The sequence below is a fragment of the Morchella importuna genome, assembly GCF_003444635.1.
Source record: "Morchella importuna strain M04M26 chromosome Unknown Morimp01GS034, whole genome shotgun sequence".
NCBI classification, from domain to species: domain Eukaryota; kingdom Fungi; phylum Ascomycota; class Pezizomycetes; order Pezizales; family Morchellaceae; genus Morchella; species Morchella importuna.
The window spans coordinates 245,061-259,523 of record NW_025763431.1 but is presented as its reverse complement, the minus strand read 5'-3'; the positions used below and the strand labels follow the sequence as shown (position 1 = coordinate 259,523).

At 50.0% G+C, this 14,463-nt stretch overlaps 3 protein-coding genes across 3 annotated transcripts; all 3 read right to left on the bottom strand.

Annotated features, from left to right (window-relative positions):
* Positions 1-2,575: 2,575 nt before the first annotated feature.
* LAJ45_09149 (uncharacterized protein) lies at positions 2,576-3,375 on the bottom strand (the record flags this gene model as incomplete). The annotated part of the gene is made up of 4 exons (XM_046118694.1): positions 2,576-2,615; positions 2,681-2,770; positions 2,843-3,157; positions 3,233-3,375. The coding sequence occupies 4 exons, from the start codon at positions 3,373-3,375 to the stop codon at positions 2,576-2,578; spliced, it is 588 nt and encodes a 195-aa protein (XP_045968079.1).
* Positions 3,376-4,988: 1,613 nt separating this feature from the next.
* LAJ45_09148 (uncharacterized protein) lies at positions 4,989-7,267 on the bottom strand (the record flags this gene model as incomplete). Its single annotated transcript, XM_046118693.1, has 2 exons — positions 4,989-6,638; positions 6,812-7,267. 2 exons carry the CDS (start codon positions 7,265-7,267, stop codon positions 4,989-4,991), a joined length of 2,106 nt encoding a protein of 701 aa, XP_045968078.1.
* A 3,629-nt stretch (positions 7,268-10,896) lies between these two features.
* Positions 10,897-12,937, bottom strand: LAJ45_09147 (uncharacterized protein; the record flags this gene model as incomplete). The annotated part of the gene is made up of 5 exons (XM_046118692.1): positions 10,897-11,106; positions 11,172-11,893; positions 11,971-12,481; positions 12,570-12,803; positions 12,893-12,937. 5 exons carry the CDS (start codon positions 12,935-12,937, stop codon positions 10,897-10,899), a joined length of 1,722 nt encoding a protein of 573 aa, XP_045968077.1.
* Between the last annotated feature and the right edge of the window lie 1,526 nt (positions 12,938-14,463).

The window sequence follows — 14,463 nt, the reverse complement described above, 5'->3', positions numbered from 1 at the left end:
TTATCGGCATCTTCCAGGGCCCCTCATTTATCGGCATCTCCCAGACTCACCGCAAGAGGATCTAGGATCCCAGTTCAAGCAGAAAATGTATGAATCTCCCGGAAAACAAGAAGCCACAAAGAGGTTAGATGGCCTTATCATACGTATACCTACATCCCTAACTACAAGCTACGCCCGAGCTCTAGTCGAAGCTATCGGTACTGATGAAGAGTCGAATGGCGAAGTAGATTCCGAATTCTTCTTTTCTTCTTTAAAGCATCTTGCTTTTTCCAAACACGTGTGCATGTGGATGATCAGACGTCAAGCAATCGTGATTGATCACCTTTAACCGAGCCAATAGAGGCCGTATAAACTATCAACCATTGATTAGTTTGCTGGCTAGCTTAGATGGGATACATTTCACATGTACCCCCACATATATAAGAAGCTCGGAGCTCCTCTTGGTCCTGTCTCAGTCCTGCCTTCTGGTCACCGATATCGATCTTGATGGTCAATATTCTTGGACCTTGTTCTGCTCCGGTATTGTTTTGCGAGGTCCAATTAGAAGTTTGAGTTATATGTTTGAATCACTGAATTCCAAGGATGGGTGTACGTACAGTATGGAAAGGTCATACGCACGTAGTGAGACTTTTGTTCTTTTTGTTTTCGAGTTTATTTGGTCATCGATCTCCGTCTCCTAGATGGCGTGTAAATTGAGGCCAATGACAGCTTTCAAGTTTATCTTGGTCTGAAGTACTATACTTGTTTTTCAGCCCGCTATGCACATAGTGCAGAACAAGTGCATAATTATATAAGTTCCCAACAATCGATATTATCGAATATATCATACCAATGACCCTAAGAGATGGATCCTGACCAATTCTCATTGGCCGATCGAAGGGATCAGAAGGAAGATCTTTAGTCCGCACATAACCCAATCAGCGACATCTCCGAATATATCCTTCGCTTCTTGCAATTAATTGCCTTGAAGCTTATCTAGATAGAACAATCGGATTCTTTATACAACGAAAGAGTTCTATTGGTTAGCTTTATTGGATACTCATCTGCCATATATATGCACACGTATGTCGAATAATCAGCGCGCACTGCGCAACGGAAGGCTGGCCGGGACCGTTTCTATTAGCGAGTGATAGTCTGTGATCAGAATCATCTCGATAACATCGTCAGCCTTGGCCTAAGGATGTCATATTTAACACTTTGCAAGCTTGGATATTGTACATATGCACAAGTCTCAAGAGGAAAAAGGAAATGAAGAAAATCAAGAATAAACAACTTAAGTCCCAAGTGTAGTTTTGATAATGACTCTTCTCTGCCCCGGGACGGCTCTTTGTATCTAGCCTATGAAGATGTATATGTGCGTAGGAGTGCCAACTACAATGACCACTTATGAAAACCCATCTGGCAGTACATACAGAAGCCCTATCACAAGTTAGCAAAGACTTGTTTCCCCACATGCTGCGCGTCTTCACAGTCTATCACTCGGCTACTTTCCTCCTAATTATAGATATTTCCAGCCGAGAATCCCCGTAGCCCTGATGTTTCACCCAGCCCAGCACCTAAATTACGCAGCATTCAATCTAACCCACAAGCTCAACAAGAAGTGTTCTTTCCTGCAAACCGAATCGAAACGGAGGCACACAGTCTTGGACGTGCATGAATACATAGACTTCTGCACTTCAACACGTATGTATATCTGTGCCTCGAGTATATATACCCCATATTCCCACGTGCACCACCGGCACATGCGCCACCATACCACCAGCCCTCAAGTCCAAAAGGTACTTCCTTCTATCGATATCGATACCTCCTCTCATTCGCCGGCACACGTCCACATCGCCCTGCATCACAGCGACACACGCACGATCTTACCCACGCCGTCCATCGCCAGCCAACATGTAGGTACACGATGTCCCCCTTGTCTTCTAGCTCTTCCACTTACCCAATCGTCCAAAACCCAAGATAGCATCCCGACGATCCACTGGCGCCCAGCCAGTCGCGCTGGGTAGGGTATATGTGTGTGAGACATGGAGCGAACAAATCACCAGGAGCCGCATGGTTGGGTTGTGTGTGTGTCTCGGTCGGCCAAAACTAAACAAGACCAATTGCCCCGGCTGAAAGCTGCTGCTGGGGCTTTTGCGTGGAAACTTGGATCGCGCAGGTGTGGGGGGAGGAGAAGGGAGTGTCTGAGACATTGGCAGGGTTCTGGGTGGTTCGGGCCCGTTATCGTTTTGGTACCGCGATGCGGGAGAGTACACAGTAAGCGGTGTTAAAGTTGTTGGGTCTTGTGAGATCTGGTGTAGTAGTCTGGCTAACAGCGGTGGGAATGTGGGGCGAGTGAGAAGTCGTGACTGGTCATGTTTTTAACTAAATATTTACTCTACCGGCGAGGAATTCGGGCAGTGTAGTATGTAGATAAGACATACTAGGTATTTACAGTATAAAACTAAAAAAGAAAATTTTACAAAACTCCGATTTGCAAACCAGAAAACAAAAAACACTTTTTCCCTTCATTATACTTTTTTTGAGGAAAAGAAAAAAAAAATTGACCCATCTACACCGGCATCGAGAAAGTTCTCTATTTTTCCGGCGCGTCGGGGAGGCGCTCGATAACATATCTACCACACCCAAACCGTCAGTAATCTAGAACACCCAAATCAACCACAGAACCAGATGCACATACTTCCCCGTCCCACACGTCATGATAGGCACACCTGGAATCTTTCTTATCCTCCTCTTCAGATCCTTATCGTTCGTGGCCACAATATAGATCCTACCCCCAAACATTAGCACCACCACCACCAAAACCCCCACGCCCGCATCACGTCCAGAGGGCAAAACTCACTTGTGCTGCATGACCCGATTCACAATGCAGTCATCTGCATAGGTCCCCTTATGGTCACACTTGACCCTCTCAAATCGCGGGTCCCTCGCAATCCTCAGCGCAATCCGATACCGCGGCCCCAACTTCTCCAGCTCCGCCATGACACAGTCAGTAATGACCGGCGTCGCTTTAGCATACAGGCAGTCCATCATGGCCTGAATAAGCTCCAGCTTCTTCTGGATGCTGAAGTTGATGAAATTGGTATCGACCAGGACCGAGTATGGTGGGCGGAGGGCCTCGTTGAACTGGAAGAAAAGCGACGATGCAACTTGCGGACTGGATAGATGGTATAATTAGTAAGGCGTACAAGTGGAATGGGAGGGTAGGGGGGGGGGGGGCGGTGAATAATACATTTCGCGCACGACTTCGGCGGACTTGTCTTTTTTGGGCACGGCGGTGGCTTGCTTGAGTTGGTTCTTTTTGAGGCGCGAGTCGCGGGACGAGATGACGCGCTTGACTTGGGCAAACTTGCGGGTTTTCTTGTTGACTCCCATTGTGGTGTTTCTGTGTGTTCCTGTGGTGTAGTTGTGTCTGTGTGTGGTTGCGGGGGGAGCTTGCGGGCGAGGTAACGTGCTTGTGCAGGTAATTTTCTGGAGCGTGAAAAAGTTCGAGTCGTGGGTGCGGCGGCGGGCAGGGTAACAGTTCTACGCTATTTATTATTTGCGGTATCACGTGAGGGACGCACTAGTACTCGTTCTACTGAATTACTGACTACCATTGTAATAAGATGGCAGGGTTGTAGCCTTATGATTATGGTTGGATATGGATAATCTAGAGATCCTACTAGTCGGAGAGGCTGGGAACGGATCCAAAGTTTGGACGAGGAAGTGCGACTTCTTACGTACCGTGAATGGTGCTAATTGGTCGAAAATCGGGCCATAGCTACTACGACTGAATCATTGTGTGACGGACTGAGCATATATCACACAATTAAGACTTGATGATGATGAGCTCGAGGGAAAGACTGGTTCTCGGATCTTGTGGCTATTTTTATGGCTATCTTGTCATACCACATATCTCTTTATCTCATCTCTCCTCTTGGTCCAGTTGTGTACCCCATTATATACATGTATATCATATTTACATCACTGGCTACGCATAGCTACAAACTTAGCAAGCACTACATCACGCAGTGTTGCCGGAGTTTTTGTTTTGTTTGGCTGGCGAGGTATATATCGCAAGGCTGTAAAACTAAATATCCCATAATCTAGCAAACAGTGGCATGTTTGGTGACTCTATCCATTAATACTCGCGCGCGCTGAAAGCCAATGCCCAGATGCAGGGCTAAAAACATCATAGATCGTGATATCACCCATTTTATCAATCTGCCAAGACCGCTCCAGTGGCTACCAGCCCACCAGCACAAGAAACAATACACGCCCCCCATCGTGTCATGACACTGTAGCACAGGTACCCGCAACATTTAAATGCAATAATTATCATTACTAAGAACGCTCAAGCTAGGTACAAGTGTACTCTTGGGTAGAACACACTCCTCTACTATAATCTATTTCTCCGGCTGGCCCCCCGCACCCCCCCTCCCATCTCACGACAGGTCTCGAATAAAACCCCGCCTCCCAATATCAGAAACCCAGACGATAAAGAGATAATAAATAATAATACATGCCAAAGGCCCAGAAGAAAAACGGACGAATGATAAAAATAAAAAAAAACTGCAAGAAATAGGGTGACGACCAGGTACCCCAGTCATAACCTTAATAATAATGAAAAAAGAAAGAGGAAAAAAAGGAAAAACGACCCCTGAGGTAAGTAGTACAGCCATGGTATCAAATGCAACCGAACCTAGTGTACCAAGCACTGTGCGGAATACAGAACTAAAGTAGCAGATAATAATGATACAAGAAAAGCAAACAAAAAGGGGAAACAAAAAGCAAGTAATGCGCTATGAAAAAGAAAAGCCAGTAAACAATAAAAAAAATTGTGAACAAAAAAAAATGGTAGCTGATTGCTAAAGACCCCCGAACTTTTGTGCGTCAGAACAATCGACATTCATTAAACGTTTACAAACTTTTGCAAACCCGTTGATCGTTAATCACGTCAGTTAAGAGTCAATCAATGACAACAGAACATTTCCAGCGCGCACTCATTATTCATCATCCGACGAGTGCGTATCTCTGTCGATAATTGGTCTCGCAGGACCCAACTCTCTTTCTCTCTTTTCCAGCAGACTCCCGGGAGCAAACATGCTTTTCTGACCAGCACCCAGCAGTGGTGTAATCTCCCCATTCTTTCCAATGGCATCCCGCCCGTTTGCAACCCCATGACCCATCGTTGTGGCTCCAGCGCTGTGATAACCATGTGACAATAACCCTGTACCAGTAAATGCTGTTTGCTCATCATCACTTTCCCCACGATGATTCCTTCCCTTCCCTGTGTTGGGCCTCTTGGTATGGCTGCTCATCTGGTAGGTTGGAATTGGTGGTAAGTCGGACTTGACGAGCGAAATCAGCCCGCCTTTCGACTTTGAGTCCTGTCCCGACACAGTGTGGCCTCTTCCTCGCCGGCTGTGGTGAGGGAGCGCTGGAACTGGCTCTTCTTGGTGGAAATTGAGAAGGGTACCCGCCTGCTTGTGCGCAGTTGATGGCCTAGAAACCACAGTCCCTGCTCTCTGTAGGGGCTTCGATGATGAGGATGATGTATTTACCAAGGGCTGATGGTGACCTGGAGGTGGTGGCGCTTGTGCCTGCGCATTTAGAGTAAATTCATTATGCGGTTGCGATCGCTCTTCCTTGAAAGCCATCTGTGCAATGCGCCTCTTGTCTTCATAGTCTGAACCCAGCAAACCCCCCGGAGAAAACACCCCCCCGTCATCCGAGTGGGTTTCTGGCGCCTTTGGCGATCTTGCCGAAGGGCTTCTATGCCTCCTAGTGTTCGACCTTGTAATTGATTTATCATGACGTACACTCTTCCCCCTTTGCATCCCCGTCGCAGCAGGCGGTTGTGCCAGTTCCTCCGGTGAGATCAGGGGTTTCTGTCGATGACGTCCACGGCCAGGGGACCCGGCAGGGGATGCCGTCTTTGCACTAGAGGACCGAGCATCTGAATCGGATTCGACGGCGGTCCACCATGCGAGATCCCTTTTCTCCGCGATCAAGCGGCTCTTGAAGTCCCTAATCAAACTAAACCACTCCGCCATCTGTGCTTCGTTCTCTGCAGCAAAGTAGTGACAGTAAACAGCACCCTCGCCAAACAAGCTTAGCTGATGTTGAGACTTGAGCGCGAAGCAGTACTTTGTCGGGCACCTCAAGCGCTCGCTGGGGTGGTGCGGGTCCGAAAACGTGTACGCGTCAAACGACTCCAGTGCAATTGTTTGTGTGAAATCCTTCTCCGTCGGCCTGTCCTTTTTGGCGATCCGAACCGACCCGTTTCCGAGTCTGATCCACCGCCGGGACCACTTCTTTTCCGCGTTGTTGTAGTAGTGGAACTGCGCAACCCCACTGGCTGGCTCCTCCTTGGGAAACTCTTTGACATTGAGATTTGTTTGTCCCCAAGCCCACTTCTCGACCCTCAGGTGACAACGGGTGTTTTCCGGATCCCAGGTGGCAACAACATCACTAATCAGCTCGAAATGACGGACTTGTCGCTGAAGCCCCAGTGTTGGCCATGATTCAAGCAGGATGCGTTCTTTGCGAGGTCTCGCCCGCTTCAGGAACATGTCTGCATCTGTGGTGTTGCATGTGCCCATCTGCTCCACAACTCCTGTGTCGAGGTGACAAGGAACCTTAAAATCGTAATTCTAGCACAAAGAAGGCAAAGGTCAGCACAAAATACCACTCACAAAAAAAAAAGCACACATTCTACAGCTTAAACAAAGAGCTCCACATATCAGAAATCGATTTGTAGAATAATGCACGTCCTCGAATCCGGGGAAATCGAGGGGAGGGGGTGGGAGGGTAATTGTTGGCTCACCAATTCGTTGTAAGGCGAGTACTTCTCTGTCGCCGAAGACCCCATCAACTTCTCCAGAGTCTGGTCAATGATCTCGTCCCTCTTTGTGTAAACCTTCTTTGGCGGAGACTGCGAATGGCTCTTTGTGAGCTTATTCGGACGGGGCAGCGCAGCGGGAGCGGACTGTGGGATCGGTGCAGGGGGCGGCGAGACCTCCTTGGTGTTGAGACGGAGGATCTGTCTGAACTTTGACGGCTGCCGAGTCATTGGCTGTGAGGTAGCATTTGAGGGATGGCTGCTGCTGTTATGGTGGTTGTGGTTGCTCTCATATTTCGAGGAAGACGATTGGGCAATTGGAGCTGCCGGAGCTTCAATAGTGGCTGCTGTGGGGGTGTTGGCTAGCTTCCTGCGGATGGTGCGGTAGCGGGAGGGAGGTGCTGCCACCGGTTGGCGTGTCTCAGTCTCTATCATGGTCATGGTGGCTATTTTGTGAATTGGACCTTGATGCTTGTTGGGGTAAGGAGGGTGAGGTTATTCGGAGGTAGAGGAGATGTATAATGTATACTATGGAGGGGGAGAAGGGAGTCGTAATAGAATGATTTAGGTAAGGGTTCGTGGTAATGTCCGCAATGAAATGTATTGTATGGAAATGTACTTTAAGTATTGTATTGTATGTTATAGCGAGTGAGTACGAGTGAGTACGAGTGAGTACGGGTGAGTGAGTGAGCGAGCGAGCGAGTGAATGATGATGCAAAGGGAACAAGAAGAAAGAAAGTAAAATGATACAAAAAAGACAGAACCAGCGGTAACGAAACGAGGGTACCGTTGGTAGCTTATATGAAGGAGGATGAATGGGGATTGAGGAAGGGGAGGACCGTACTCTGCGTAGGGCAGGGACCTCAGTGTCTATATGTATGATGTATGTAGGGGGGGAGTTAGTATGGTTGGAATTGTAGGCCCGGGGGTTAATGTGGGTGTGGGCTGCCCCGGGGGTTAAGTAGAATCGAAGAGGACCAGAAGGGACCCCAAGAGTTCATATTGGCCTGGTCCTAGCAGTTGATCGGTCGCGTGTGGGCTGCAGGGGACGACTCTTGCTACTACTCAAACTAGTAACATGTAGGTAAACCTACATACATGAGCAGTTAGAGTAGAGTACCGTACCTACACTCTGCATGCGCGGGTCCTCACTCGACGACGTTACCAAAGAAAAACTCCCGCGCATGAAGGAGACGACTGACTTACTGACTGACTTATTGACTTACTTACCGACTTACTATTGCCCTTTCTTCTGCTTTTTTCTCACGAGGCGAGAGGCGAGAGGAAGAAGCAAGAGGGAGGCCATCCATCCGTCCACCCCATATCTACGATCCACCACCACCACCACCACTATGGCCACCAGTTTACCACCACCACCCCCATCACATCAACCCCTCAATCCCCTCACCCCCGGGATGTTGCGTAAACCCGCCTCCTACCTTCCTCTGTCTGCATCAGCCCCGAATAAATGCATCACGAGGATAGGTACTTTGAAAAACAAGACGACGATGTGATGAGATGATGCGGATTGGATTCTGCCAGCAACTGGAACAGCCACCACCTCCATACCTCTCTCTCCATACCGACTAGCAAAGTAGTTAGATACGTACCTCTTCTCTCCGAAACCCCACAAAACCAGCAGCACTGCCTCCACTACACACAAACTAACAAACTAGTTTATTCCAAATTCCAAATTATTTAATTTACAAACTAAAACAGTCACCCTCTCCATAAACCTTTTTTCCTGTGATCCAGCTGGGGAGCTTGGGACTCAGGACTCAAAGACAAGACAACCAAAGACAAGAAAGAAAAAAAGTCACACACCAATGATGGTCCAATTTCCCGTTCGTGGTCCTTGCGCCCCTGCCTGCTTTTCCAAGCCAGCCCTTTCCCCATTCATCCATGATCCATATCCCCTCCTTCACCCCCGCCGCCGCCAGGCACCTGACACCCGCCTCCAGGTCTTCGCAAACAGGTAACGGTTTCCACTGGCCTTGTTTATTGCGCGCTCAAAGAAAGCATAAAAAACAAAACTTGGATTTTTCTTTCTTTCTCCACTCCACTCTGCAGCTCAGGGTAATGAGCGCAAATGACGACCGTTTATGATGATGATGTTAATTTTCTCATCTCCTCTAACTTCATGATGACCGTTATTTTGTGTTACGGTTATGTACGAGGGGGGGGCTTTCTTTCTTTCTTTCTTTCTTTTCTTTGCTCTCTTTCCCGGTTACACTTACCCGTCTCTGCTTTCTGCTGCTCGCTCGCTCGCGATGTGATTTGATGCAAGCGACAGGAAGGGTGCGAGATGCATTGCTCTTTTGCTTTTCCCATTGGGCAGCCGACGGGTTTATTGGCGTTACCGGGTTGGGCAGCATGCCAGAAGGAATTTAAATAAAGTGAACGAGATGAGTAGCCTCGTCCACTCTACATACTAGAACAACATCCCCCCTTCGATCCCTTAACCTTACGTGAGCCCCAACCACAAACTTTGATCGTGAAATCATATGGGTCATATAGGGAGAGAAGAAGGGTTATATGAACACCGAGCTCGTAAAGTGCAGCTCTCAGTCATAATTTCGAGAAGCTATGTACTGGTATTAGTATTACGACTCGTATTGTAAGCCAAATCTCAACCCTCAATCTCAACCCCAATCTCAAATCTCAAATCCCCAATCCCAATCCCCAGACCCCATATCTCAGCCCTACAGCACATGTGCACCCATCTCACTCCATAGTCCATACCCATGGGCCATTCCAATACCTCCATGTACTCATAGCACCTAACCTAAACATCATCGTATCGTATCATACCAATATCAAATCTCCCTCCCTGCCTACAGTCCTAGGCATGAAACAAAAACAACCGAAAGAAAAAAAACACATAATAAAAAAGAGCGCGCGCCGGAGAATAAACAAACACACCACCACCACCACCACCACCCCTCTCTCTCGTTTTCGTTCCCCTCGATCGCGGTGAAATGCGGCGCGGAGAAATAATTTTTCCTCTTCTCGTATACGTATATGGATGTATGCAGCGTGGCCCCTACATTAGATAAAAAAAAATCCCTAGATTTGGTAGATAGAGTGGAATATCGATACATGTGCCTACCTACTTATCGATCCCTACACCCGGATATGGCGGTGTGAGGGATAACTAGCCATGGGATGAGAGATATCGTGCCTGGATTGAGCGTGGATCTAGGATCTAGTAGAACAAACACCGGTACATACCTAGAACAAACACCTACATACAATACACAGAACCAGTACCGTGCCTCCATGGAAGGCACACTCTACTCTACCGTGCACCCTCTGCACAACCAAGGCTCAAATCTAAAAAAAATCCCCGGTTCACTCGACCTTGCACGATCCCTACATACATACATACATACATACATACATAGTCCGTATATTATCTACATACCTGGTAATGATACATACCATACCACGGCAAATTCCCTCTTGACCAACCATCTTGACCAACCAACGCAACAGCAACAGCCGGAGAGCGGAGAGAGGAATAAAGAAAGAAATTGTATCTATCTACCAACGGTTGACTTGACTTGACTAGCAGCTGAACTGCGGCGTTTAAGATATAGTGGCACCCTCCCTGCTCCCTGGTTGCTCTGAAACATTGCACCCCCTCCCTCCTCCAATCGCGCGGTCCGTGATTTAAACATATAGGTAGGTAATTGAATTGGCGAACGAACGGAACGGGAGAGCGAGGGGGCCTGGGGGCGGTTAAACGTGTTTGTGGACCCGGGTGGACGGAGGGGGGGGGGGGGGGGATTGCATCGAATTGTATTGAATTGGATTGGATCGCGAGGGAGAGGAGGGGGGAGGGGGAAAGCTTGGTAGGGTTATCATTCACTCGCCGCTCGGTGTGGCGGGTGTAACTACATCATGTAGTGTAGAGTAGATGGGTTCATGGCTTCTCACTCACATCTCGTTCATAGCATCTCACTCACCCACTCACCCACTCGCAGTCAATTGAAATCCCATATATCAATTGCAGCTATAGCTAGCTATCCACCCTTCTATCCATCTACCCATTCCCAGAGTCCGTCCGCCTACTTCTTCACCACATACTCCTCCCACCCGCCGCCCTCCAGCCTCTCCACCTTGGCCATCACCTCGTTCTCCATATCGTCCACATACTTCTCTAGCGCGGCCCTCACGCCCCGCCCCAGCTCACTGTCCTCCACAGACAGGATCCGCAGCGCCAGCAACGCGGCGTTGGTGGAGTTGTTGATTGCGACCGTCGCGACGGGGACACCGCGCTATCACATAAATCATCATATATCAGCACCATTCAATTTTCCGAGAAAGGGGAAAAGAGACATACCGGCATCTGCACAATACTATGCAAGCTATCCACACCATCCAGCGTGCTCCCCCTCACGGGCACACCCACCACAGGCAGCGTCAACATCGCCGCCACCATCCCGGGCAGATGCGCGGCCCCGCCCGCGCCCGCAATCACAACCTTGATGCCCTTTGCGCGCGCCTCCTTCGCAAACGTGACCATGCGGTCGGGCGTGCGGTGCGCCGACACAATCGACACCATGAACGGGACATTGAAGCGCTTCAGGATCTCGGCGCCGGCCTTCATCACGGGCAGGTCCGAGTCGGAGCCCATGATGATTGCCACCACTGGGTTCGGCTCTGCCTTTGTGGTAGGGGCGGCTGCGGGGGTGGCGGTGGGGGTGACGCCGTCGGCAAGGTCGATGAGCGGCTGGATCTGGTAGACGGCTTCGGCCATGCTGCCGGCGAGGAGGGTGATGTGGCCCATCTTGCGGGCGGGCTTGGCGGCGCCTTTGCCGTAGAGGTGGACGGTGGCGCCCTTTGTGGAGAGTGCGGCGTGCGCAACGGTGAGGTAGCGTGGGCCGAGGAGGTTGAGCATGATGGCGTTTGTGGATGGCGTGGAGAGCCCGGTGGAGTGTGCGGGTAGCGGGAGGTCGGTGATGGCGCGGATGTGCGCCTCGTATTGCGAGGTCGGGCAGGCTTCGATCGTGTAGTGGCCCGAGTTGTGCGGGCGCGGGGCGATCTCATTGATCATTAGGCTGCCTGGTGGGAGGTGGTCAGTTAGCCATGCAATTCTAGCTGTATAGTGAGTGGCTGTGGCTCCCGGGGGACCCAAATACCATCCGGAAGCAAGAACATCTCAACACCAAACACCCCCGCACCCCACAGGCACCCAACCGCCTTCTCTGCCAGCCTCCTCGCCGCATCCTGTACCTTCTGCCCGACCCTCGCCGGCGCATACACCAGCTTGCAGATGTTCTCCTCATGCACCGTCTCCACCGTCGGGTAGCTCACCACGCTGCCGTCCTTCTTGCGCACTACCATCACGGCAAGCTCCTTCACAAACGGGACCCACTTCTCCGCATACAGCGCGCCCGATGTTAGCGCTTCCAGCGCCGCTGGCACTGCCTCTGCGGACGCAACGACATGGTTCCCCCGGCCGTCGTAGGCGAGTGTGCGCGCTTTGAGCATGAATGGGTAGGAGAACTGCTGCCCGATGTATTCGAGACCGGCGGGGGTGCGCTCGGTGAGCGGGACGGAGGGCGCGGTGGAGACGCCGTGCTGCGTGAGGTGCTCTTTTTGAAGGTATTTATCTTGGATCACGCGGATCGTCTTCCATGATGGTTGGACCTGTCATTGTGCCGTGGGTGAGGCATTGTGAGTATATATTATATAGATATATAGCTGTGTAGTAGTTTTGTAGAGAACATAGAGATACCTCGACGGTGCCAGCCTCCTCGAGCTCCTGAAGGATCTGGGTGTCGACGTGCTCGATCTCGACGGTGAGGATGTCGCACTCGGCGGCGAGTTTGCGGATTGCAGCGGGCTCGGAGAAGGAGCCGTCGACGTGCGGGTGCAGGGCGTTGATCTGCTTTGCGGGGGAGTTGGGGGCGTCGAGGATTACGGTCTTGATGTTGAGTCTGTGGGCGGCCTCGACGAGCATGCGGCCGAGCTATGTGTGGTTCAATTCCGCCATTAGTATTGTATATCTATATGAGAGCTAGTACTACTGGAATGGACTGGAGGGTAGAAGCTACACACCTGACCGCCGCCGAGGATTCCAACGGTGCGTGAGTCCTTCTCCATTGCGATTTCTGGCTGGTTCTGTCGGTGCTGTAGAGAGGAGTGGAGCAGTGGATGGTTGTTTGTGGTGGTGTTTCTGATTCACACTTTTTTTTTTATGTGCTATGGTGGGGTTATTTTTTTCTTCTTTTCTTTTCCCTGTCGTCCACCCCGCGCTGTGTGACGAGAGATCGCACAGCCATCCGTTCTCTCTCTCTTTCTCTCTCCCGCTCTCTCCGCTTATCAGATCTGCCAAGAGCAGAGATAACTCTAAATCCATCGCTCGCACGGCAACCCCCGTCCTTTCCTGACAACTGTGTTGTGTTGGCCGAAGCAACCGCAACTGCAACGGACGGGGAGCGACAGACAACACGGAGCTGTGATAGAGAGAGAGAGAGAGAAAGAAAGAAGGGGTATCTGCCAGCCAATCGGATACTGCCTGTAGCAATACATACATACATGTAATTGCACTTTGCCGGCTGCAAGTGCGGGTGGCACTCTGGCGACAGACCTGTACCTGCGCTGCACCACGTAGGTACGTCTCGGGGGCTACGACTGCAAGTGTTGCCGTTGCCGTAATGATTGAACGGTTCTGTACAATGCCACCGGAATATGACCTGGAGGGCTGAATGGTGATGGGTGATATACCGCTGTACTTGCTGATATAGAGTAGGTATAACTACATGAGGTAGGTAGAGTGCATGTATACAAGCCGACGACGGTAAAGGTACGTACCGATCCATAGCAGTTTATGCGGCACCAATCCGTAGGCCTTGAGATGTCATTGCATAACATGTAACGCCGGCAATACCCAGGGTCTGCTATGTCTCTGGTACCTGTACCTGTCTGTACCTGTACTCTACCCGTAGAGTACTCAACCCACATACTCTAGTTTGTCTCTAGCTCACCATATGCATCTGTCTGAGACCCGTAAACACCCGACTGAGAAAGTCAATCCTATAACGTGACAATTAAACTGTCTTTTTAACCTTCAACCCTATATTATACATACTTCCCCCAGCCACGGTGTATGTATCCCTCCGTATTGTAACCTGATTAACAATCGAGACCCCTAGACCCCCCTGAGCCACAGCCAGGAGAGGGAAGCCTAAGGACGATCCACAGATGATATGACAGGACAGGTGTATCACCGTACGCTGGCTGGCCTAGTCATGGCGTCGTTGAGTTACAAAATGCGCACGTGCACGGTCTCAGCTTTGGAATCTGGCCTGCTCAGTCACCCCCCTTCGATCGGCTGGATTTGAATTGGACGTGTTCAATATACATGTAGTCAGCTACATGTCCGTACTCAAGGAGAAACCCAGCCTATCAGAGCTCCTGTCGATCGCATAACCGTATTAGTAGGGCCAATGCTTGGCAGGTGAAATATTGTTGTATTTTCGATCATTGGCCTATACTGGTTGTTTTTGCAAGAGCTTTGATGGGTGATTTTGTTACGTTTTCTGATTGTTTTGATAGATTCTGTAGTATTTCAAGTCCCAACGGCTAGTTATCTAGATGAGGTGTCCTGACCTTCTTCTGAACACCGT